At 43.0% G+C, this 23,663-nt stretch overlaps 1 protein-coding gene across 1 annotated transcript; it reads right to left on the minus strand.

Moving 5' to 3' along the window:
* Positions 1–1,916: 1,916 nt before the first annotated feature.
* hdlbpb (high density lipoprotein binding protein b) lies at positions 1,917–23,141 on the minus strand. The gene is made up of 28 exons (XM_085451196.1): positions 23,030–23,141; positions 21,507–21,586; positions 19,659–19,760; positions 19,261–19,412; positions 18,861–19,076; positions 17,136–17,342; positions 16,688–16,903; positions 12,715–12,921; positions 11,873–11,980; positions 11,451–11,555; positions 11,142–11,220; positions 8,891–9,030; positions 8,697–8,801; positions 8,471–8,584; positions 8,312–8,398; positions 8,071–8,202; positions 7,098–7,316; positions 6,792–7,013; positions 6,481–6,699; positions 6,086–6,227; positions 5,457–5,584; positions 5,264–5,368; positions 5,033–5,167; positions 4,578–4,721; positions 4,314–4,493; positions 4,116–4,232; positions 3,218–3,376; positions 1,917–3,128 (listed from the first exon to the last, which is right to left on the minus strand). The coding sequence occupies exons 3-28, from the start codon at positions 19,732–19,734 to the stop codon at positions 3,036–3,038; spliced, it is 3,807 nt and encodes a 1,268-aa protein (XP_085307322.1). The 5' UTR covers positions 19,735–19,760; positions 21,507–21,586; positions 23,030–23,141; the 3' UTR covers positions 1,917–3,035.
* Positions 23,142–23,663: the final 522 nt, after the last annotated feature.

Raw genomic sequence — 23,663 nt, forward strand, 5'->3', positions numbered from 1 at the left:
TCTTTAGCTTCATTTACAGGGAATAGTTGCATGAGAACATCTTTCCTTTGAGTGAATTAAAGTGACACAGGTGAGCTAATCTCTGAGGACACTGACTGACAGAGAGCACATGGACGACCAGAGGGTCACTTTTCCAACCAGAGCCTGCAATATCCACCAGCAGCCGAACTTCAACGAGCGAGCGAGACTTAAAGTGGACTTTATTCAGCTCGTTTCCACCTGCATCATTTGTTTGCGCCACTTAGAAATAATCCTCATTTCTGGCATCCTGGACCCTGCTAGAGTCTTTCAGTTCATCCTTTCTCTGAAATCACAAAGTTTAAAAGATGGATGTAGCTCCTACAACTTCACCCACTCATTTCTGCTGCTGCCGTCCTTTTTCCCATGTGACGAGGAGGACGTCTGACTGAAACCACATGCTCACTGGCTAAAGTCGTTAGCTAATGAGTGTTTATGACAGGGACGCTACATGCATGCTTTATACTGGTCTAAACAAGCTTTTTTTTTCTCTTATTCTTCTTTTCTTCCTCTGATTGGTTGTCATAAGGAGCAAGTGGGTGGGGCTTTGCGCTCACTGACGTCCTACAGGTCCAATAATAGAAAAAAAAACACCGCTTAGAAGAGTGAAGTGTGAGCTTTTAGCTCATATGGATTATTTCTAGACTGTAATCTCATAACTTTAAATTAGGGCTGTCAATAGTAATGCAGAATTAATCTGTCGTCACGATTAACGCAATTAAAAATTTTAACCCATCTGGAATGGAGAATGACTCAAAATCCCGGAAATGTCTGTCAACGCATTTCAAAAGTTCTGCACTCCAAATGGGTTAAATATGTTACAATTTTTATTTTATTTTTTAAATTTGAATCATGATGACGTGTTAAGGCGTGAACCTTGACAGCCCTAATTTAAACTCTTGCCATATAAATACAATCATACGTCACTGTAACAGTCTACAGTGTGTAGCAAATTAGACCACTTGTCTTAAAAACTAGAAAACATGTTAGAAATCCATCATAAGCTCTTTAAAACTAAATATAATAACAACTGATATTATTTATTATGCAAATACAACAATAACTCACAATTTTGAGGGGTTACTCTCAACTTCTCTAAGAACTCAGGAAATAATCCACCACCCAAATAAATTTTCTGTTCAGGATTTCATGTAAATAACTGTAATTTAGCATGCCGACTTAAATAATAAGTCATAATTTAATGTTAATAAACATTAAAGTCAATGGATGAAACATGTTTTTAATTATAGAAACATAATTATTTTGGCATTTACCAACACTGATGATTTAGGTCAGCTGTAGTATAAACGTTACACTGCGTGGTGGTCTAATAAATGAGCACTGTATAAATGTATACGACAGAAAATAAGGCATAGGTCCACTTTAAGTCACTGATGCCGCGAAATGATGGCAGTGCCGCTCACGGCAGAGTCATCTTTAACTGAAGTTCAGCTGCAGTTCCTCCTGCTTTAATGGACAATCTCCTGCTCTGATTTTCTCAGCTAATTCTTAGCATATTTTCCAACATGATCAAGTATTCCTTTAAACCTCCAGGCACAAGCACGGTTTAGCTAAACTGCTTGAAGTCTGGGTCGGTTGTATAATTTAGCAACGAGCTCACATTTTAAGTCTCAGAACCAAAAAAAGGGCATCTTTTTTTTTTTGCTACGAAATATCCGTAAAATGAAGCACCTGAAGGAGAGGAAACCAAAGTGCGGCTGTTTATGGTTGAGTTTTTTCTTTTTTTATCCTGGAACAGAGATGTCACTTTAAGCAGCACGTCTGAATTAAAGATGAGTTCAGAAGGTAAATAAAAAAGCAAACAAACAAACAAACAAAAAGAAACAAGAAAAACTCTCCAGGATGAGCTCCGAGCAGACAAACGGACAAAGACCAAGTAAAAGTTTGGTTCAGCTTCTTTCAAATATACATCTTAACTTGCACGCGCGCACACGCATACAGAGTCTTTCAAATATACCAGAAACCAACAAGAAGGACAACGACAACAACAAAAAGAATAAGAATCCCACACAGATTTAAAAAAATAGCGAAAAGTTCTTTGTACACTTCGAACAACTAGTAACATGTTCTCACCCCTGACGTACAGCATTCACTCCCAGACGCAAGGTTGCAAGCTACAGCGAGTGCTTTATAAAAACGCATGGTCACAGTAGTTCAAATGAAATGGCTCCTTTTGTTTTTTTCTGAATAAATAAAACAGTTGTGACAAAACAAAACAAAAAAAAACAAAAAAACAACCTTCATTACAAAACAACCAGTGCAGGACTTCCACGTCTTCTGACTTATTATTTAAAAAGAACTACAGCAGCTGTTTGTTTTTTTGCTCCCAGTTTGGAAATAATTTTTTTTTTTTTTTTAAAGAGACTCATGGGTGGAAAAACCTTTCCTGAGCCCATCAACGCACGGATACAGCCCACTGCACCACATTAGCGAACTGGAAATGAGAAAGCTCTTCGTAAAAACCAGAGGAAATCTTTAAAAGTCGTCGGTGCTTACAAACTCTTCTCGTTCTAAAAAACAAAACCACACTCTCCTCTCTTTAGGTTTGCGTCAGGTACGTGAGGATGCCTCCTCGCTGCCCTCTGACAAAGTCAAACTTCTCTTATGTACCGCGCTGACGTGATGTCGAGGGGTGGGGGCGGAGTCTGGAAGCAGGAGGAGTAAAAAACAAACAAACAAAAGTGGTTGAACCGAGAGGAAGAGCAGGACAGCAAAACTATGGACAAAGGACTCAATGTTTTTTTTCTCTCGGGGGAAGGAAGAGGAGGAGGAGGTACTCAGGGAGACAGGAGGAAGAAAGAAGGAATAGTTCTCCCAGAATTCATTGTGGCTGGTTGTTAGGAGAACAGTGAGGAGGGGTGGTTCAGAGAAAGAGAGACAAAAGGAAGGTCACTAAAGAGGAGGGGAAGGCGAGCAGCAATTAGATTTGAGATTTGTTCTGTCTCTCATCGTCTACTTTACAGAAGTTTTGTTGGTTTTTCTCCAGATGAACAGCTTCAGAACTTCTTGGGGCCCCAGGCCGATGCCTGCTTTGGGGCTACGCCTGTCCCGAACGTGGGGAAATCCTCGGCGCTGCTCATGTCGGGAGCCTGGAAGGAAAACACACGGTCTGATGGGCCCTTACTGCACAGACATCCCTCCAACAACAGGATCATGTCATTAAACTAAGACATCCCACCTTGTTCCCAGCCGCGTTCCAGGGAGCGTCCCGCACCACAAAGCCCTTAGCCGGACCCCCGCTGCTGTCGTCCCCTCCACCTGCTCCGCCTCCCCCTCCGTAGCGAGATGGAGGCTTCATGTAAGCTGCCAAAGTCTCTGTCTCCGTCACGCTGAGCAGCTGAGAGAGATGAACAGAAGGAAAACTGCTCCTGAAAACAGCCTTTGTTGATGAGTCAGAATGATTTTCATTTCCTGGCCGGGATCCTGTGGATCTACTTGTTACCCCGAAGGCATGTAAAGCAATATATTAAATTTAAAACATAGTTACAAAATAACAGAAACGTGATTGCAAATATACCACAAATCTCTTTATCTGGTACAATAACTCGCGAACCGCAACAGATAAAGTGTTTTTTGGGGGGATTTCTGTCACAATTTATTGGAAAAACACATTTTCATCGGTGGGTTTTAATTATGATTATTATACCTCAGAGTTCATTAATATCATGAATATTTCCTCAAATCCAACAAAAACAGATTTAAAAATACAGAAATGTAAAACAAGCAAAACAACCAGATTTAAATTTGGCTGATCTCCCCTTCAAAGTCGTCTCCTCTTGTACCTCTGTGCTGCTTTGAACCTTGCTGCTGTTCTTAGATCGCGTCCTGTTTCTGACTGCTAGCGCTTGACTGAGAAGCATGCTCGGTATGTTTAACCCTAGAACCGCCAAAGAGGTCATTTTGACCTCCTGTGATTTTAAAAATCATGCAACGCCGTTAAAGTAAAACCCAATCATCTCATATTTCATGACCTTTCCTAAAATGCGTTTGTTCATCACTGCTGAGGATGGAATTTTAGCCGCATGTGCAGGACGTGTGCTGTAACTGCATCTCTGTCTTATATTCAGTGAACTCACATATTCCTCCTCCAAGTTGAGCAGGTGATCGATGGCGTTATCAACCGTCTCAGGAAGGCCCGTCACCGTCACTTTGTCGGGCTCGTCCGACCCGGGCTGAGGGAACCGGATATCCACCTGAGAAACCAGAGGAGTGAAGATCAAACATTTCCTCGTTTAACTTCAAAACGAGCGATCTATGAATCGATCCAAACCAACCTTGAACTCCTCCATCAGCTTGCGGATGGCTTTGCCGCGGGCCCCGATAATGCGGGCGTGGGTCCTCGGGTCCAGGTGAACGTCTTGGCTCACCATCTCCTGCAGCTCAGCGACAAGCTGCTGGATGGCCTGGCGCGCCTCCTCCACGTTACGCTCGTACCCCGAGATTACGATCAGATCCTGGGAGGAAAAGGAAAGGATTTGAAGTGATCAATGGGAACGGTTCGGCACAGAGCCAGGAAAAGACAAAAAAGGGAAACGGACCTGCTGCTCGTCTCCTTTGTCGGGGAACTGGATGCTCACGTCGTGGTCTTTTCTGATCTGAGAGATGACGGCTCCTTTGCGGCCGATAATCTTGGGATGAAACTTTGGATCCACAGACATGGTGACCTTGAAACTACGCAGGGCCTGAGAGGAGACAGAGCCACTGTTTTCTTTCTTTTTTAAATACATGTTAAAGAATAAGAGATACTACACACGCTACACATTCACTGCTATCAGGAAATCATGACCCCTGTGGTAATCTCCTAACTTTAAGAATTAAACTTGTGCTTCCATTTTTTCCCCCTTTCAAAGTTTTTTAAAGAGGTTTGTCTAATCTGGATGGATGGCGTAATGATTGTGGATGATGAATAATCTGAAAATCTGTCGCTACGATCACGAGAAGCAAATGAAAAACTGAACTGTGATGATAAACATGACACAGTGTGTGCTTGTACCCTGTCCTCCTGCTCGGCCTGCAGTTCTTTCACCCTCTCCAGCAGCCCCTGTTTGGCTCGCTCCACGTTGGCTGCCAGGCCCGTCACCTTGATCACATCCAGCTGCTTCTCAGGCTGCGGCACCCAGATGTTCACCTACGTGCACAAAACCCCAAAGTTCACACGTTTGGAAAGCACGGGTATAGAAAGTCCCAGTAGATGGCACCAGAGAGCAGCAGCGTGTCGCCTTACCTCGTAGTCTTCCATCATCTTCCTGATTCCAATGCCCTTCTGGCCAATGATGTAGCGATGCAACTCATAAGACACCTCCACATCCTCTGTTATGGGCACCAACGCCTGAAGGAGGAGTCACAGAGCGTGTGCTCAGAGATATTAATGAACATTAAACAGCGTCACATCTCAGCTTAATGAAGATAGCGCCTACCAGCAGGGCTGCTTTAGCCAGCTCACATTTCTCTGCCCGCCCAGAGATTGTGATGATGTCACACTTGCGGGGCACAAACTCCGCCTCTGGACTGACCTCACCGTTCTCCTGTGGCGAAACCTCCTGAGCTGCAAGTTTACAATGAGAAAAACAGGGATTAAAAGTTTATATTTTGATATACAACTCTTAAACACTGATTTTTTTTTATACATGTAAAAGAATACGAAATACTACACATGCTACAGACTCACTGCCATCAATAGATTGTGATCTGGTGGAACTTGAAGGATTGAAGAATTACACTCTACCCGACTCTGCTAGGAACAGCTAATTTTGTTTGTGTTGCCATCAGGGAAAGTGCACAGTGCTGTGCGACTATGCAGCGTCAACAATCATAACACTGACTGACCGTTATTTCTCCCGTCTCTTCTTTGACATTTTAATTTCCCTTTATCAGCTGTTCTAAATGTTGATGCGGACAGATGAGCAGGTAGGGAGGAAACTTGAGAAAGGCCTGCTCATTTCTAACCTAGTGTGCTAAACTGCAACATAAACCCCTCTGCAGCGGCAACATCTTCACAGCAGCAGCAGGACGTAGCTGCGGGTGCACGTCGTGGGTCGTTTCTAACCTGCAGCGCTGTCGTCTCTCTCGGGGAACTTGATTTGCACCTCGTGCTCTCTGGTGATGTGCTGGATGCGGCAGCCTTTGGGGCCCATGACGGCGCGATGGTAGCGCTGAGGGATTGCCACCTCCACGGTCACCTGGGACTCCTGCTCGAGAGAGAGGAGGAGGAAAGAAGAAAACACAAAAGGTGAGCACACCGGGAGCAGGTTCGATTCCAATTATAAATAATGAGCTTATTGAAGCGTCCTTGAAATAACATCCATGTCTGTCCAAAGTAGAAAACTTGCAGCTACTTCTGACAGCATTTCTGTGACTTTCACACAGTCAGATTCTTATAAATCAGCTTTGACCTGAGTGCAGATAGCGACCGTTTGTCTCTACGTGATTTCCGTCTCTCACCAGATCCTCGATGATCTCCTGGATGCGTTTCTTTGCGGCCTCCACGCAGTCCTTCGCTCCCTTCAGCGTGACCCGCTGGCTGTTCGCTCCAGTGCGAGGGAAGCTCACAGCCACGCCGCCGTACTCCTCAGCCAGCTCCCGCAGCACCTGTCCTCTCCGACACACGAAGTGGCGGTGATGGCGAACGTCCACCACCATCCTGTCCTCCACCACGTCGTCCTGCAAAGGGAGACGGCGAGATTGTTGATTTGAAAAATCAAGAATCAAGACATGAATTAAATGGTGATGTTTTGTAGGACAAAGGTCGTCACCAGATTTTTGACCAGACTTTCCAGCTCCTTCTGGGCCTGACGTACGGCTTCTTCTTTCCCTACGATGGTGATCAGCTCCTGCTCTGTGTCGTCAGGCGACGGGAAGATGATCCGGGCGCCCGTCCGGTCTCGGACGCGGCGAATATTGGCCCCGCCCCGTCCGATTAAGAACTTGTGGTACTCTGGTTTGGCCTGCAGCTCAGCGGTGAAGTTGTTTACTTGCTGCGAAAGGCAGAGGATGGGAGGAGGATGTAAGTATTTAAACTTTTAGTCACCTCTTCTATTTATTCGCTCTTTCCTGCTCACCTTCTCTTCCGCCAGCTGCAGCAGCTGCTTCTTGGCTTTCTCCACCTCACCGACGGGCCCTCTGATCGTGACCTTGTCGGAGCCGGAGCCCTCAGAGGGGAAGTGGATGTGGACGCCGCCGCAGTCTTCCATGATGGAGCGCACGAGGCAGCCCTTTGAGCCAATCAGAGAGTTGTGCAGCTTGGCTGGGATGGTGACCTCTGCCTCTTTAATGTTGGCCTGGAGGGACGGAGAGGGACAGGCTGAGATTTTCATGCAGTTTAAAAACTGACGACAAAGACGAACATTTTAGAAGACGTAATTAATTCCCAACAGAGGAAACCAATAAATATTCAGTCCATCCACCTTCTGCTGCTCATCCAGGCTGGGGTTGCAGAGGGCAGGTCTGAGCAGGGAACCTCAGCCACCTCCTACAGCTCATCTGGGGCGATACGGTGGTGTTCCCAGGCCAGCCAAGAGATATAATATCTCCAGCTTCTTTTAACAAAGAAATCTTAACCCACTGTCATTTTTTCCTCTTTTTAATATTACTTTGGAGAATTTTGTACCCTTCTGTGGGATTGGAGAGATGATAAAAAAACAAGAGAAACCGGATTTTGGCTCAGAACCATATCTAATAGTTCATCTCTGCATATGTGGTTTCAAAAAGTCGAGCGGTGTAGGGAGAATTAAATTCTGCTTTTTAAGTCTAGAACTGCCATAATGGCAAAGATGCCGTTTATTTAAGAAGTTAAGTTTATATCGACTCTTTAAAATATAAAATAAGATTAAAGCCAGCAAGCAACCCGCTGATTTTCCTAATGCAAGTTAGGAGTGTTTTTTCAGGTTAACAACTCCACTGATCGTCTATGGATATGACTCTAATCGAAAGATTTAATAAATTATTCATCCAAGAAACAAAAAGAAAGTAGATTTTAAAAATCTATTTTCTTCAAAACTCTTCAAGCATCAACCAAAAGCAACCATGTCTCACCAGCTCTCTCTGGATGGCGAGGATTCGGTCTCTGGCCGCCTCGCAGTTGTTCTTCTTGCCCGTGATGACGATCATCTCCGAGTTGCTGTTCTCCGTTGGCAGGTCGATCTTGGTGTTGGTCTCTTCGCGGATCTGGCAGTGCGAGCGTCTGCCGTTAGTTTTTGTCTTAAACGCTACATTCTGATCTAATAATTTTAGGAGTCAGATTTGGACAGAACCTGTAAAAAAAAATAAATCTCACCTTCTTAATGTTGGCGCCCCCTTTGCCAATTATGTTCTTGTGAAACTGCTTGAAGATGGGAACGGAGAGCGAGAAGCTATTTTCAATCTGCGAGAGAAAGAAACCTGTGTAAGGGCTGAGGACAGGGAGAGGCAAGACGACAAAAACAGAGGGTCGTACCAGGTCAGCGATGATTTTCTGGAGAAACTTGGCGCATTTCTCCACCTCATTTTTTGGACCTCTCAGCTGGACGATGTCGCTCTTTTGCGACGGGTCGGGGAAATTGATAATGACCTAGAAGGCAGCGAGATGATAATCACCAAATTACATTACAGCTGAGTCAAAACAAATCATTGAACGGTGATGACAAGGCCAGACAAACTCTCGGGTCACAGAGGACGTTCACCTCGGGAAACTTATCTCGAACTTCTTTGATTTTTTCTCCTTTCTGTCCGATGATTGTCCGGTGAAACTTCTGCTCCACGATCAGATCTTTGGTGCGCTCGTTTTCCTTGAAATGACAAAAACGTAAGAAATAAAGCTCTTTATGTCATCTGGCTCTATCAAACCAATGAACCTATGCTTTGAGTCCATTCTCACCATCCTCTGAACCATCTCCATGAGCTCTCTGCGTGCCAGCTGTACTCCTTTAGGATCTCCCTCGATCCGCACCAGGCCACTTCGCTCAGAATCCTGCGCGATTCGAACCGACACCTTGTACTGCTCCTTGATACGATTTACTGTAGTGATACAGGGAAAACAGCAGAAATGAAATAAGAGTGAAAACCTGACATCACCCACTCTCACACCGGCACACTCACACTGAAACACAACCTGAAGAATGTCCTGCTTCACTGCCCCTAATACTCTAAAGGAGACCATGATTTAAAAAACAAACATCAGGACAAGTATCCATCGGAGTATGAATGTGTGTCAGTGTTAGCTGGTAACCACTTAAAGCAGAGAAGAAAGTGCTTGTGTGAATGGGTGAATGTGGCATGTTGCATAAAGCGCTTTGAAGGATCCGGGAGAGCAAAAAGCGCTAAATAAGAATCAGTCCATAGAGAACTATTTCTCTTAAAATGTTTAGAAGAAAACGTGTCCAAAAGGTTTTGAAAGTTGGTTCTTTTTATCTACATGCAGTGTTTTGAGAGGGAGAAATGTTTCGTCATTCATCCAAGCCTGAAGTAGTAGAATAAACATAAGTTCAAGCTCCATAGAATTGTACTAACTCTGTTTTGTCTTATATAGTACATGTTTGCACGTTTTAATAAAATGCTGCAACCATTTCCTATTTATCTAACAAGATATAAAGAAATGAAGGATGGAAAAGATTTCTGCAGGACACTTTAGAAGCTAAATCCATGTTTCATAGCGTCTATCCACCTTCAGACGTTTCCAGGTCCAAACTCAAAACAACACCGTGGCATCGCTGAGAGTTAAAAAGTGTCTAAACTCTTTCATCTTTAATAAAATGATCAGTGTGGCTGCTCTACCAGGTGTAACAATTAAGTTTAACATCCACGAAAACAGGATTAATGAAGCTTAACAGAGTTAGAAGTTAGCAGGGAGTTAGCTCGCTAGCTTTCATATAAAGATGATATACCAGGTTCTGACTGAGGGATTTCTGTAAAACTAAAACGTACAGCTCTGCTATCACTTTGGACATAAATGAAGACAGAAAACTAAACAGCAGTGACTTTTGTGGGGTTACTGAAGTTGGGCTAGCTATAATGATGTGCTATGTGGTGGCTAGCTACACAGCTATGGTTAGGATAATATAAACACCTGAGCAAAGGGAAGTGGGAGGATGAACGCTAAATTTTTTTTCCTCTCAAAAAAATTAACATGAGGGTTCCTGATTGTTAGGGACAAATGCAAGGCAGGAAAAAGATGCTGAAAATTGACCAAACTTCAGAAAAACTGAGACGATCGATCATCAGCACGAGGTTGGTCATCAACATACTGCTGCGTGGTTTGGATTACTCGCTATGACAAAAATCCTGATCCTCAGCTTCATGTACTCATTCAAGTCTTCGTTAGCCTCAGAATGACTCTTTTCTGACCTGTTCAAACATCTGGTGGCAAACCATGGGCCGTAGTTACATCGCAAGGTTTTAAAAACTCAGCTTTTTCTGCTGCAGATGAATAGTGGTAATAAAAACTCAGAGAGGCCGACAGAGATCATTGACTATTTTTAGGGGCTTGTTCAGATTAAACAGAACAAGATACAAAGCATTAAAACATGTTAAAAACACAACAGCATTAATGGACGCAGTTTGGACCTGGAAGCAGGTCTCATACGTCATCACTTAACAGCCAGATAGGATTCATGCTCAAAGATGGAGCAGTTTTAAACCTGCTGGAGAACACCGATGTGCTGTAGGTAAGAGCCTGACATCTGTTATCAAAGACTAGCTCTCATGACGAAAATCAGGTCACTAACACCCGACTCATGACTCACAATCCAGTTCCCTGCTTTACAACACAAACACTGCAGGAAGTCTGAGATCAGCGACAGCCACATGACAACTTTTCAGTTTAAAAATCACTCAAAACCCTGAATTTGATGCTTTCCATTAAATATTCTACCCCAGGCAGCATTTGAATTATCTAAACTAAAAGCAACTAGAATGACTGACAGGAAAAATCTAAATATATCGATATGTGTGGATCAAATGATCTTTACCATTATATAAAACATGAAATAAAAGCACTTTTAAAAACATATTCTTTGTTAGTTTTGCAGGTAGGGAGACAAACTAATGAGGTGCAACAAGGGCTCCACCTGGGAGTATGACAGATTTGCTACAGTTTAGTTTTCAGGTCAGGGGTAAAGCGATCGACTCACTGTTGGCTCCGTTCTTTCCGATGAGGTGTCTGTGGAAACGCTGATCTATGTTGATTTCGGTGTAGTCCATCCTCACCAGCTGGACACCGGGTAAGAAAAAGGAGATTTGGATTTATAAATGTGAACCAACACTCAACCAATCAAACGTGATTCTCTCTTATCTCTCTTCGGGTCTACCGAACCATAAGTGTGTGCGGCTCTTCCAAAGCTTTGTCCAACACAGCAATATTTCTTTCAGTGACAGAAGACAATACACGTCATGTCTACCGTAGCTTTGTTGTGTTGGTGTACGTGTGTGTCTGCACTGACCAGGTCCTTGATGATCTCTTGTATCTGGGCCTGAGCCTGCTCCACCTCCTCCGTCGGCCCTTCAAGACTGATGCGCTCCTCGCCATCGGTAAACTCTATGTGAACCTACACACACAGACAGGAATAAAGGCAAGCCAGTTAGGACGTTTCCCCTTCTGTGTTGATTCTTCCATGCTGTAATTCATCTCAGCTGACGTCAAGTTTCTAAAATCAAGTGTCCTCCGCAGTCACTTTTCTCTGTCTGTGTTTTGTCCAGCATTTTTTGCTTTACTGGTCCCATTTTGCACAACAACTGCTGCCGTAACACAGCCTCCCCCCACAAAGCTTTCTGTCACGCTGCAGGAGCAGGATGTGAGACTTCTGTGTTATCTCTGGCTTTTACCTCAGATCACCCCACGCCTTCTTTGTTCTCCTTTCCTTACCCGTGGTAGCTGCTGTGTGATCCGCCCGATGTTCTGTCCTTTCTTGCCAATGATGAAGCGGTGCAGCCAGGCGGGGGCAGTCACCTCCACCACCATTACGCTCTTAGCCTGAACGGGTACAAAACATTAAAACCATGTTTGCACTGACAAATCACAGAAATAGTTTTTCTGCAATGGCTTAGTTGCAACTTAAAATAAAGGGGTTATATGGGGCTTTTCCTTCTTTCCATATCAAATATTTAAAATGAGATCAGTGTACATGCAAGTAATCCCTGTGAGCCAAAGCTCAGGCTTCAGACTACTCTACACGCTCAGTCTCCAATGCTTGTACCGAGCTGACTTCAGCTCACCACGGATTTCCTTTTATGGTCACGGAAGCTAAAGCAGCTTGTTTCAGACACAGGGTGAGGTGGAGTACGTATCCTGACCTGGTGGAGCCCAAAACCAAAGTTTAAAGGAAGACTTAAAACCAGATGTTGCTATATGACTTCTGGATTGGTCAACAAATCCATCATAAATGTTTGCCTCTAATATTGATAAACTACATATAGATTAATCATTGCCCAGCTCTCTCAATTTCTTTCACTGTAAAGATGTGGATGTGATGTACTTGCTGAGGTTGTTAATCTTGCTGCTCTGAACTATTAAAAATAAATACATCTAAACATAAAGTCTCAAAAAAAAGGAAATCTAGGCCGTCTGAGTACCTCTTGGATGTACCCTGTAAATGCAACTTCAGGGACTTTTATTCCCTACATTTCTGCCATAACAAAAGCTAATTACATTAAGCAAAATGCAATCCCCATCTCTGTCCTTTAATTACAGTTTTCTCGTGTTCTCACCTTGGCGTAGACCTGTGTGAGTGCTGGTCCCAGTTTGTCAGGCTCCCCTCTGAGGATGATGGTTTCTGAGCTGGAGTCCAGAGGAGGCATCTCCACCGACACCCCCGTGGCCTCCAGGATCTCCTGCAGGGTGTTGCCCTTCGGACCTATGATGTACTTATGCTGAGACTTCTTCACCTCCACAGAGATAGTCGTGGTCTTCCGCTTCTGCGAGGAGGACATGGACAAGTGATAAGACAATCGTGGCGAGAGGATGTGGGTAAATCGAGAAGCTCGTTGAGGGATGGATGGAAACATAAGAGGAGACAGAAAGAAGAAAGAAATCAGGGAAGCAGGAAGGAGATGGGAAAAGTCAAGTAACAGAAAGACCGGACATAACCCTGGGGAAGGAGAAGGGAACAGAAGGAGGGTGACTGACAGATGAAAGTGGGAAGGCAGCAGAGAAAGTACATTTGTTTTTGCTAATCATATATATGCACTAAATGACATTAGCATTCTCATCCTGTTGTTCTCTGGGGAAATCCAATTTTCTCCCGTTATTATCTCCGGCTTGCCTATCATCGGAGCTCATCTGCTACAAACACGCAGTTCCTCTGCTTCACCCATCCATCTCACAGAGCTTCTTTAAAGTTGAGATAATGCACAAACTCTAAATAACCTCCTTAAATACAGAAACACATTAAATCAAACACCTTTGGTACAGATTAGCTTTATGGTTCATGAGATGGAGCGAACAAGTAAAACAAGACTGGTGAAACAAAATAACCACACTGAGCTGCCTGCAGTCATGCGTGTCCTTCAGTAAAACCCTAAACTAAACCGCGCGCTGCTTTCCCACAGCGAGTCGTTCGGGGTAACAGAAACACCCGAGCGTCTAAAATGTCAATGCAAATTTAGCCCGGATGAAAAAACTGGCACAAACGACTGAAAAAAGCAAATAAAAATCATGCATGAAAATAACAAACACGAGACTCCCCTTTATTAAGTATGTGATCCTATTTTTATCATTTTCTTTGTTCTTTGTTTGGATTTCTGCAAAATCTTAAAGATTTGATTATATTCTGAGGACAAATGCAGCTGGAGTCGTTATTCCTGCTAAACTGCTTGCAAGTCCACTTGAAATCTAACGCACATGCATAGTTTGCATATTGTGATGTAAATTTTCTCTGGACAAGACACAAAGACGCACAGGACCAGTGTGATGACCGAACTTGCTTTACTCTGACCAAAAGGCCCCTGACATATACGGAAAGTCTTTATTTTATATTTTTGGCTTGATATTTTTGACTCTGTGTTTTTTTAAAAAACAACAACAACAACAACAAAACAACAACACGTCATCATGAGTACTGATGCAAATTAAGTATTTTAAGGTCAATGACACAAACAAGTGGACCACAAAAACAAAAAGAGGAAAAAGAAAGGCATTGATGGAGCAGACAGAATCGGATGATTTCCAATCAGCCACTCAGCTTCCCATATGTCCAATGAGCCAGTCATGAATTTGAAACACATGAACAGCAGCTCAGAGAAATAGTCACATGAACGCTCACAGCCACACGCTAGCATGCTGTCGGCATAGAAACGCTTCACTTTGAGCGCGTACACAAACAAAGGCATAACTGTGAAAACGTTTGTAACATCACAACCAATGACACACTTAAACCCCCCCTCACCTAGGGCTGGGCCATATTATACCGTTCACGGTAATACCGGTATAACGTTATATCGCGATAGAATATGAGTAAAACGCGCATGCGCAGTGCCTTTGTTTTCATACGCACATGACCGATTGTTGAGTGAAACAGATGAACCAGAATTGGTTTGTAAAAATGGTGCAACTTCAGTGATGTGGAACTGGTTTGGTGTTTATCCGTCAGATACACAACAAAGCACATTTTTTTGCAGAACATGCAAGCGGCCGTCGTTATTGTCGTATTTGTCGGACTAAGATGCTCTTAAATCTGGGAGTAATCTGGGTCCTAAACTCAGTACACTTCAGGTCAAACAAACACTGCAGCATCACTGAGAGTTAAAAACTGTCTAAATTCTTTCATCTTTAATAAAACGATCAGCATTGCTGCTTTACCAGGTGTAACTATGAAGTTTAACTTCCAGGCATCCATGAAAACAAAAGTTATTACATTTAACGGAGTTAGAAGTTAGCAGGAAGCTAGCGAAAGTTAGCTCGCTAGTTTCGCTAGTTACCTAAGCATGATATAGCATGTTCTGACTGAGAGATTTCTGAAAAAAATCAAACGTACAGCTCTGCTATCACTTCCAACATAAATGAAGGCAGGAAACTAAACAGCAGTGACGTTTGTAGGGTTACTGAAGTTGGGCTAGCTGGTATATAATGATGTGCTACGTGATCGCTAGCGACACAGCTATGTTAGCATAACATAAACAGTGAAGCTGGAGGATGAACACTAAGGTTCCTCATGGTTAGAGACAAATGCAATCGCATGGCAGGATGCTGTAAACGGACCAAACGTCAGTCAGGAGAACAACTGAGATAATCCATCCACAATACAAGGCTAGTCATTAATATACTGCAACAACATGGGAATAGAGCAGCTGCCAGAGAATTCAACATTAATGAATCAATGGTACAGAAGTGGAGGAAGCAAGAAGAATGAGTTTAATAAAGTTTGATTTATCTAACTGCTTTGTTTAGCTCAATGTGCCTTATGGTCCAAAAAATACGTACTGCACACTACAGTTTAATGTTGCAAAGCACCTCTTTTTAACTTCAGTGGATATTATACATGGTTATGCTCAGGATATGTCAGCCCATTTCTACTGGAAATGCCTTTTGGTTAAACTTTCAGCAAGGAATTTGCATTTGCACTGTTACATTTTATAAAGCTTTAATGTACATAAAAACCAGCTTCTTGTTTAAGTGAAAATTAATGGAAGGTTGTCTTTTTGCGCTAGTAATGTTGTGGAGTTGTATTTTGTCTCGCATCAATTATATCGTCGGTTATATCGTTATCGCAAATTTTCAAATGTATATCGTGATAAATATTTTTGGCCATATCGCCCTGCTCTACCCTCACCCCGCTTAACATGGATATTTTAAAGAAGCTGAATTTTTTATTTTAAAGAACCTGACATTTGTCCTTTTATATAAATCTGTTACACCTGCTTTTATTGGGTAAAGGTGGCTATACAGCAGCTCATTGCACATCTATAAAATACAGAAATAAAGAATAGATATATCAACTAATACAAACAATATTAAAAAAAGAAATGCTAAAAAGGCAGCATCATGGGTACAGAAAGGTCACAATTCTAGGGGGTACAATTTACAACCATACATGATCCCACCAAGCAGCAGACATCAGTGGAGGTCGTTTTCTGGCTCAATCGCTTCGGACAGTAATGGCCTTTAAGAAAATTTCCCTTTCTCTCTAAATTTGGTTAAAAGCAATCAGTGAAAACTGTTCAGGCCATTACAAAGATTGACTTTAATCCATCTTCAACGCTGACTTCCTTTATTCTGAACAATTTTCTATGGATCTGAGGTTTAAAGTTTGTCTAGTCAACAAATAATGCTACAAAACCTTTAAATTAGGCTTAAATTCAGCACACCCAGAGCACCTAGCTGTTATCTTTAACTCAAACACGTGTCTCTGTTTCTTCGAGTACCACATTTGACTGATGCTTTGGTAGTCAAATGTGATCAGACAGCCGCTCCACAAACACAGACTAGTATTACCAAGAAATAATACAATTGAAAAATACGAATTTAAATATGAAAATGTGTCGAGCCAACAAAGGTCTGGGTTTCGATCTGCTGATCGTCTGGGCAGTTTGAAAGGAGGAAGAGATGACCTTTGACCTTTTAACTCAATGTAAACATAACAGGGCATCTGATTTTTGGGGGATTTTTGACCTAAGAGGACTTAAAGTCACTCATGTCCCATGTCTGCAGGATGGGGCATGAATAATCTCTGGAAAACAGTCCCACCTTGTCTTCGTAGATGGCTCGGATGCGGCTGACAGCCAGCGCGACCGCCTCCTTCTCGCCGGTGATGACGATCTCGTCCTTAGGCAGGCTGGACGGTGGGATGCTGATGCGGGCCCCTGTCTCAAGGCTCAGCTCCTGCACCAGCCTGTTGTGGGCTCCGGCGATGAAGGGGTGGAAGGCTTTCTCCAGGGACAGACGCTCCACCGCGCGCTTGTCCTGGTGAGTGGGTGAGGAAGAGCAGGAGAACGACGGCAGACAGAAGAGTCGATCAAACGTGACGTCATGGTGATGGTTCAACACGATTCAATATTGAATAGTAAGAAACAATTTAGTTCCTAATGCTACTGTTTGTGCATCTTTTCACATTGCGAGACCAATTAGTTTCAGTTGAGCAGAAATTAGTTATTAAAACAACCCCCACCCCCCTATCCACCCACCCATGTCTGACCTGCTCAGCAGAGATCAGCAGGATCTCATGGCGAGCCTTCTCAATTCCCTCCTTGGTGCCGGTGATGCGAATGTTGGCGCTGGGGTCGTCCGGGCGTGGAATAGCAATCTTGGTGGCAGTCTTCAGCTCCAGCTCCTGCAGCTTCTCACCGTTCTTCCCAATGACAAATCGATGGTGCTCCTTGGGGATGGCGACCGTTGCCGACGCCTAGAGGAGCAGGAGAAAGTTTTCAGGAGCAAGTAAGTTAGATTTGTAGTGTTTCCCAATGGAAATAAGCCTTCTTATTTATCAGGGTACAGCAACAGCCACAGAAATCCCTTTTAATTCTAATGTTGGTGGAGCTTTGTGCACATGTACAGAAAATACCTTTTTTTAATAGTCATCATCTACCAGGGAAAGTAACAGGATGACATAAAATTCCTACTATCAAAGTTTTCTTTAAACTTGGTAAAAAGCATTCGACCTTGAAAAGAGAACAGAGAGCCTCTGCACTTTTTTCAACCAGTAACTGCAGCTCAGTGCACCAACTGAAGTGGAAATCAGCATGTTTGCTGCTGAGGCACAAAGGCCACCCCTGGGAGCTGATGGTCATTTTCCGGCTCAACTTTTTGTCCTAAACTGGCCTGATAGGATTATTCGAGCCGCAGCCGGTATTTGCCCTCCGTGTGTGTCTTTGGATCACGTTTCAACATTACGCAGAGCGAAACAAAAACATTTTTTAGCCACCGGTTACACTGTTCTGATGTTTCTGCTTCACAGTGATTTTTGTTCAAAGATAGATGGCTGCGTATTCAAATTCTTTGCTGCGGGTTTAAGTTTATCTGAGTTTCAGAGGTTTCACTGTTTTTGCAAGTCACACAAGAATGAATAACAAATGTAAAGCCTGCACTGCACAAATACTGACAACAGACTGTCTTCTGATTGGTTGCCCCTCACAAACAAGAGGTTCGAACAGCAGGCAGATGGAACTCCTGTGCTCGCGGCCAACGCTGTGTACCTGAGATGACCATATTAAGGATATCCTGTCTCTTTAACTTCGTACAGAGCTGGGGTATTAAACATAAGGCCTGAAGGCCAGAATCGGCCCAGCAAAGACTTCAATCCGGCCCACTGGAAGGCTTCAGATAACAGGAGTACATCGATTTTGAACAAATGAAAAAATTTTCCCTTGCGGTATCAATAAAGTATCAAACTATTGTCTTAAGATTTGCAGATTTTCCTCCTGATAAAGTTTCCACCTGCAGCGTCATTCATTCCACACCAAAGAGTTTGGTAATAGGTGAACAATTAAATGACTGAAAAGTTCCACTTTTTCCAGCATCTACTAGAACTTTTTGTTTTTCTTGTATGTGTTATAAATACAGCACACTCTGGGCAATGAGCTAACAGAGTTTTACACATTTACAACGAGGAGGACCTCACACGTACTATTGAAATTATTCTTTTCTGTCTTTTTTCTTTAAAAAAATTAAACGTAACCATCTCATATGTTGAGTTAAATCTCTTTATACTGACAGAAAGGGCAGTTACGCTGACCCACTATGTAAAATGACTTTAACATCCCTGTGTTAGAGCATTAATAACTTTTTGCTCACATTGATTACTTGTACACACTCTGACCAGCTTTTCAAACAGAAAGTAAAAAATTACATATATGTATATCCTCCCAATATTTTCCAAATCCAGATCACTTAATTATACTATGAGTAGTACGAGTGCATTTACCTGTGTCTGCAATCGAGCTACGATTTCTTTGCGAGCCTTCATCACGGAGTCCACTTTGCCAGTGACCATGATGGACAGGCCCTGGTCTTTGGCCAGAGACAGCTCGATGTGCGCTCCCGTTCGCTGCATGATGTCCAAGCACACTTTGGCCTCCTCGCCCTCCCCAAACTGGCTGTTGTCCTTGTAACGACGCTCCTCTAGGGGCACGTGGAACACCTGGGTACAGACGAGTTGAAAGTGTTTTTTTCTTGCTTGTTGTTCCCAGAACATGCATCTTTCATTAGACCAGCTCTACTGCAGCTAAAAGGCTTGAGGCTAAATTCAGTTACAGCCATCATCATTAAAAGAGCTGAGAAATGCATTCATTCACTTTTAACAGTCCCCACAGTGGGCTCCTCACCTGGGTGATGACAGAGGCTTTGATGGGTCTGATCTTGCTCCCCCATGCCGAAGGCGGCTCTCCAGCCTTCTCCCCTGGTGCTCCCTTCTCCGGCAGTGGAGGGAAGGCCTCCAGATAGGTAGGGATGTAGGCCTCATCCTCCGGGACGCAGCCTGGCCCGGAGAGATAAAGATAAAAATGGCAAGGAAGGAGTAAGAAAACAGTATGTGTAGGGAAGGATTGTTAACAACAAAGATACCAAACAACAATAAAAATAAGCCTGTGTCAAAAACACATAATGCACATATCAGAAAATCTAAACACATTAAACTTGGGCTAATAATTTGCTCACTAGTTTGGGCTCGTGAGGGGAAAACTCTAGCAAGAATAAAAATAAGTGGGAAGGTGCAGGTCGTTACCTGTGATCTCCTGGTCCTTGAGACCACTGCGATGCTCTGCAAAGCTTTCCGGGGTCAACACTGCCACTGAGCTCATGGTTCAAGACTTATTCCACTATTCCACTGAAACGGAAACATGGGAATATTGATTTTTTTTTTTTTTAAAGAAAAACAATAAATCAGAACCTTAGAGGAGGAAACGCACTGCTGTGTTTTCATGAAATCTCAGACTGATAAAGCACTAACTACGATCAAATTGCTTTCACATTGTTTCCCTCCCTGTGCTCTCTAGGACTGCTTAGAGAAGGCCCTGAAGAACCACACTCCCTCTGTGGCTCTGCCGCGTTGCACCGATGCTGCACGCTGCACCTGAGATGCTCCAATTAGCACTTAACAAGCGTCAGATAAACACACAGTGCTGCGAAGCCTCGGGGACGGGGTTATCACAGGTCAAACGCTCAGAGCTGTCCAAGACAACTGCTGCGGACATTCCTCGTGATGCACTATCACAGGTCAGATCTGCTCAGCTCGCATCACAACAGTGGGTCCCATAGGATTGTGAGTCCAAAACATAACCCACAGGACCTCCAAGATCTCTGCTAACTCAAGGTTCGAGGGGTTCATGCACAACTAGACTAAAAACATCTATTTATCTAGCAGCACATAAATAAAGATGCTGTTTTGGCGGGTCTTTAAAGTCGAGCTGCAGCCTGTCCTCTGCATTTAACACACACACAGTGGACAGCAAAGAGATGGCGATGAACTTAAGTGGCATAAAAAGAGCACTTCGTTCTTGCTACAAGTATTCTAAAATGTGTAATCAAAACCTTCAAAGAAGCTGTCAAATAATACTTATTTGGCCCTTGAGTTAATCCACTACATACAAGTCATTTTAAGTCATTTTAGCTCCTCTCACTTTGAGGCCATCCTCCATTTAAGCCACGTTTCTTCTGATTGGCTGCCCTTCATAAAAAGTTTTAAGCTTTCTGAAGACTCTCTGAGCTCACAGGGATTAGCTGCACATATGCTGCGACTTTGACCATGTTTAACATCAGCATCCTCTGCTGTCACAGTATATTTACACCCACAGCAGGCTAAAGCTACACCCCGACCACATGAGAAGGTGACAGCACCCCATTTCTGCTGCGATGTCCAGAAACTCAAGGACAAGCCTTCGAATGAGTTATAGAGATAGTCATACACTTTATGCAGTTTAAAGTATAAATATTAACATATTAAAGGAATGCAGTTTGAATTAGAAAGAATGTTAAAATGTAGTGTACTTCTATTGTAATCTGAGATAAAATGTTATTGAGGAGAAACATATCATTTCATTTATTTTCGCTGCAGCCATAAAGTTCTTTATGCGAGGGGGTGAGGACGTGGAGGTGAGGGGGTGGCAGGCACTGAACTCTGTAACTGTGCATTTTGGGAACACTGATACAGTCTTGTGATTAAGGGGAATTTTTATTTTATTTATGGCAACAGAGCAGTAAAATAAAAATCAGTGAATACTACAAGCACACATTTATGAGTCCAATTAGCAGCTGAGGAAGTTAATCTTACAACTTTTGTTGAGTTGTTTTAAGACAGTTTTTGTTTTGTTTTTTATCTTTCCGATAAAAATGTAAGTGATTGGGTTTTTTTTATTGTTTTATTATCTAACATCTATGAAGCTCTCCAGTCGAGCTTTCTCTCCTTAAACGTGACTGTGTGCTCTCAGGGATGCCATATGAACCAAGCTCTTCAAGTCCACCCGCATTGCAAATGATCCAGCAGTTGTACCCTCTAAAGACAAAGCTGTGGAGGACGTGATCATTCAGAAGTAGTATTGTCTGCCAGAACTGTAGAAAGAGAGCCCAGGCTTACCTGCAAAAGGTCAATTGCCAGAGAGTCCGTCCAGTTAGCGGCTACCGTAGGCGCTTCAGTGTGAGTGTGTGTTTCAGCTCCTGGATGCACAGGAAGGAAAATAAAAAGAAAGAGTAAAAGTGAACAAAGGTAAATCAAACAGCTCTACAGCACGGAGGCTGGGTAAACACCCACACTGCACTGCACCTTATACCGTCTCGAGCTGATTCACTCTCCTCCTCAATTCCCTCCCTCTCCTCTGCTCTCTAACAATCCTCCCTCTGAGATTTCACAAATTCAACAGCTAAGGAAACCTGAGAGCAAACGCTTCCAAACACCACATGTGACAAAAAATAAATAAAAAAATAGATGTCCCACTACTTTTTTTTTTTTTGCCCTGTAAGCAAAGCTGCAGTGTCTCTTGAAAGTGTGTTTAATAGCTTTAGTCCAACAGCAACCAGCTGGTCAGATACAGGAGCAGTGCCATTTTAAATGTCATATTTCAGGATCATATTTGTGCGGGATGGAACAAGCTAAAAGAGCAATTACAGCATAATACCATTTTAACACTGACGTTACTTAAGGGGGAATAAAAGGGATACTTAAGTGGCAGTGGGGTCTTAAGATACCCTCAGACTTTACACAGTGGGAGCAAACATAAAAACAATCTTTTGAAGAGCTTATAAATAATGGACGTGCAGCACTCTTACAGATAAAACTATCCGAGACACAGTAATGTAAGCAGCTGAAATTAGCTCCTCGCTAAATGCGTCTTTACACATTAATGAAGCAGCAATAATTAATGGAGTTACAATGTAATGTAACCGTCTAGGGTCATTTAACTTCAGGTACATTTTGGAGCTATTACACAAGTGTTTTTTTTACCACAGTGAACGTTTTAAAAGCGGGACTTTTGGCAGTAGATGCGCTTTCCGTTATGGTGGTGGCGGTGCTTCGCAGCACGCAGAGGGTTGTGGGGGTTAAACGGGCTCCCACTGTGGGTCACCACCTGCTTCCACGATGTTAGTTTGCTAACATTAGGCGAGAAAACTAGAAACAAACGGAGGAAATAGGAGCACCGTTATAACTATCAGTTGCAGCAGCTAAATAAAAAAGGCAGCCGTACACGGTGCTAGCTAACAGCTTCGCTAAACGCACCTTTCTCCAGCCGACTGATGTATTTCTTGCTAGCTTGAGGACGCACTGCACGGCTGGTCCTAACTAACTAACATCGGTTAAAAGCAAACTAAAGGTCTCAAAATATTAGTAAGCACTTTCGCTGAGCTAACACGCATCGCTTCGCGCCGACCTCAGCCAGACATGATTAGGCGCAAGGACTTTCTGATAATCGGCTAAAAAACAAGCCAGGCGGACGGATAACCAGCTCCAGCACGCTAGCTCTCGGGACGCTAAGCTTGCTATCCCCGGCTGCTTGTCGCTTGCAGGCGAACCGACTCTATCGCCACCGTAACTACACTTTAACTCCCCCAATGCATTCATATGTGCATTAAAAAGTAAAGATAAAATAAACCTAGAAATCCTACCTTTCAAAGAGAAAATCTACCAGAGGGTGTGTGTTTGACAGGTGATGGTGTAAACACAGATGTGATTGGTCTAGGAGCATTTCCTCTGCCGGCGGAGTGATACCAACCAAGCGCTGCGACTCAACGAGTATAAAGGAAATGCCGCAGTATCTTTGAGCGGCACGAGCATCCCAGTTAAATAGGTCCTCGTGAAATTAGACTCACTTAGCTCATTTGACTGTGAAATTTAACCGCATGATATTTGCATATAGTTTTCTGATTGGTTAAAAGTAATTTAAAAAAATGTTTGTATGTTATTAGCCATTGCAGCTTCGCACGTCCATCAAACTGACCGGCTCTACTTCTCATTCATAATGGCTAGCATGCTTTTCAGGAGTCAGCGCATCATACTTTTCCTGAAGTCTACAAATGTCTGACCTGGAGTGCAAAAACGATCACGTACAACTAAATACTGCTGTTTTTTTTTTTTTGTTTTTTTAATTTTCCAAATAAGATAAATGTCACTTTGTGTGTATGTAAATCGTGTTTAAAGGATATTAAGTTATTTGTTTGTAAGCTAACTTAACATTATGGATTTTCAATAGGTCAAACTTTAAACTAAAACAGGTTAGGTATAGTTGTGGTTGGAAATTTT

This window comes from Copadichromis virginalis, linkage group LG3 (genome assembly GCF_057382275.1).
Source record: "Copadichromis virginalis isolate Kocher_CV1m ecotype Utaka linkage group LG3, C_Virginalis_male_GT1.1, whole genome shotgun sequence".
NCBI classification, from domain to species: domain Eukaryota; kingdom Metazoa; phylum Chordata; class Actinopteri; order Cichliformes; family Cichlidae; genus Copadichromis; species Copadichromis virginalis.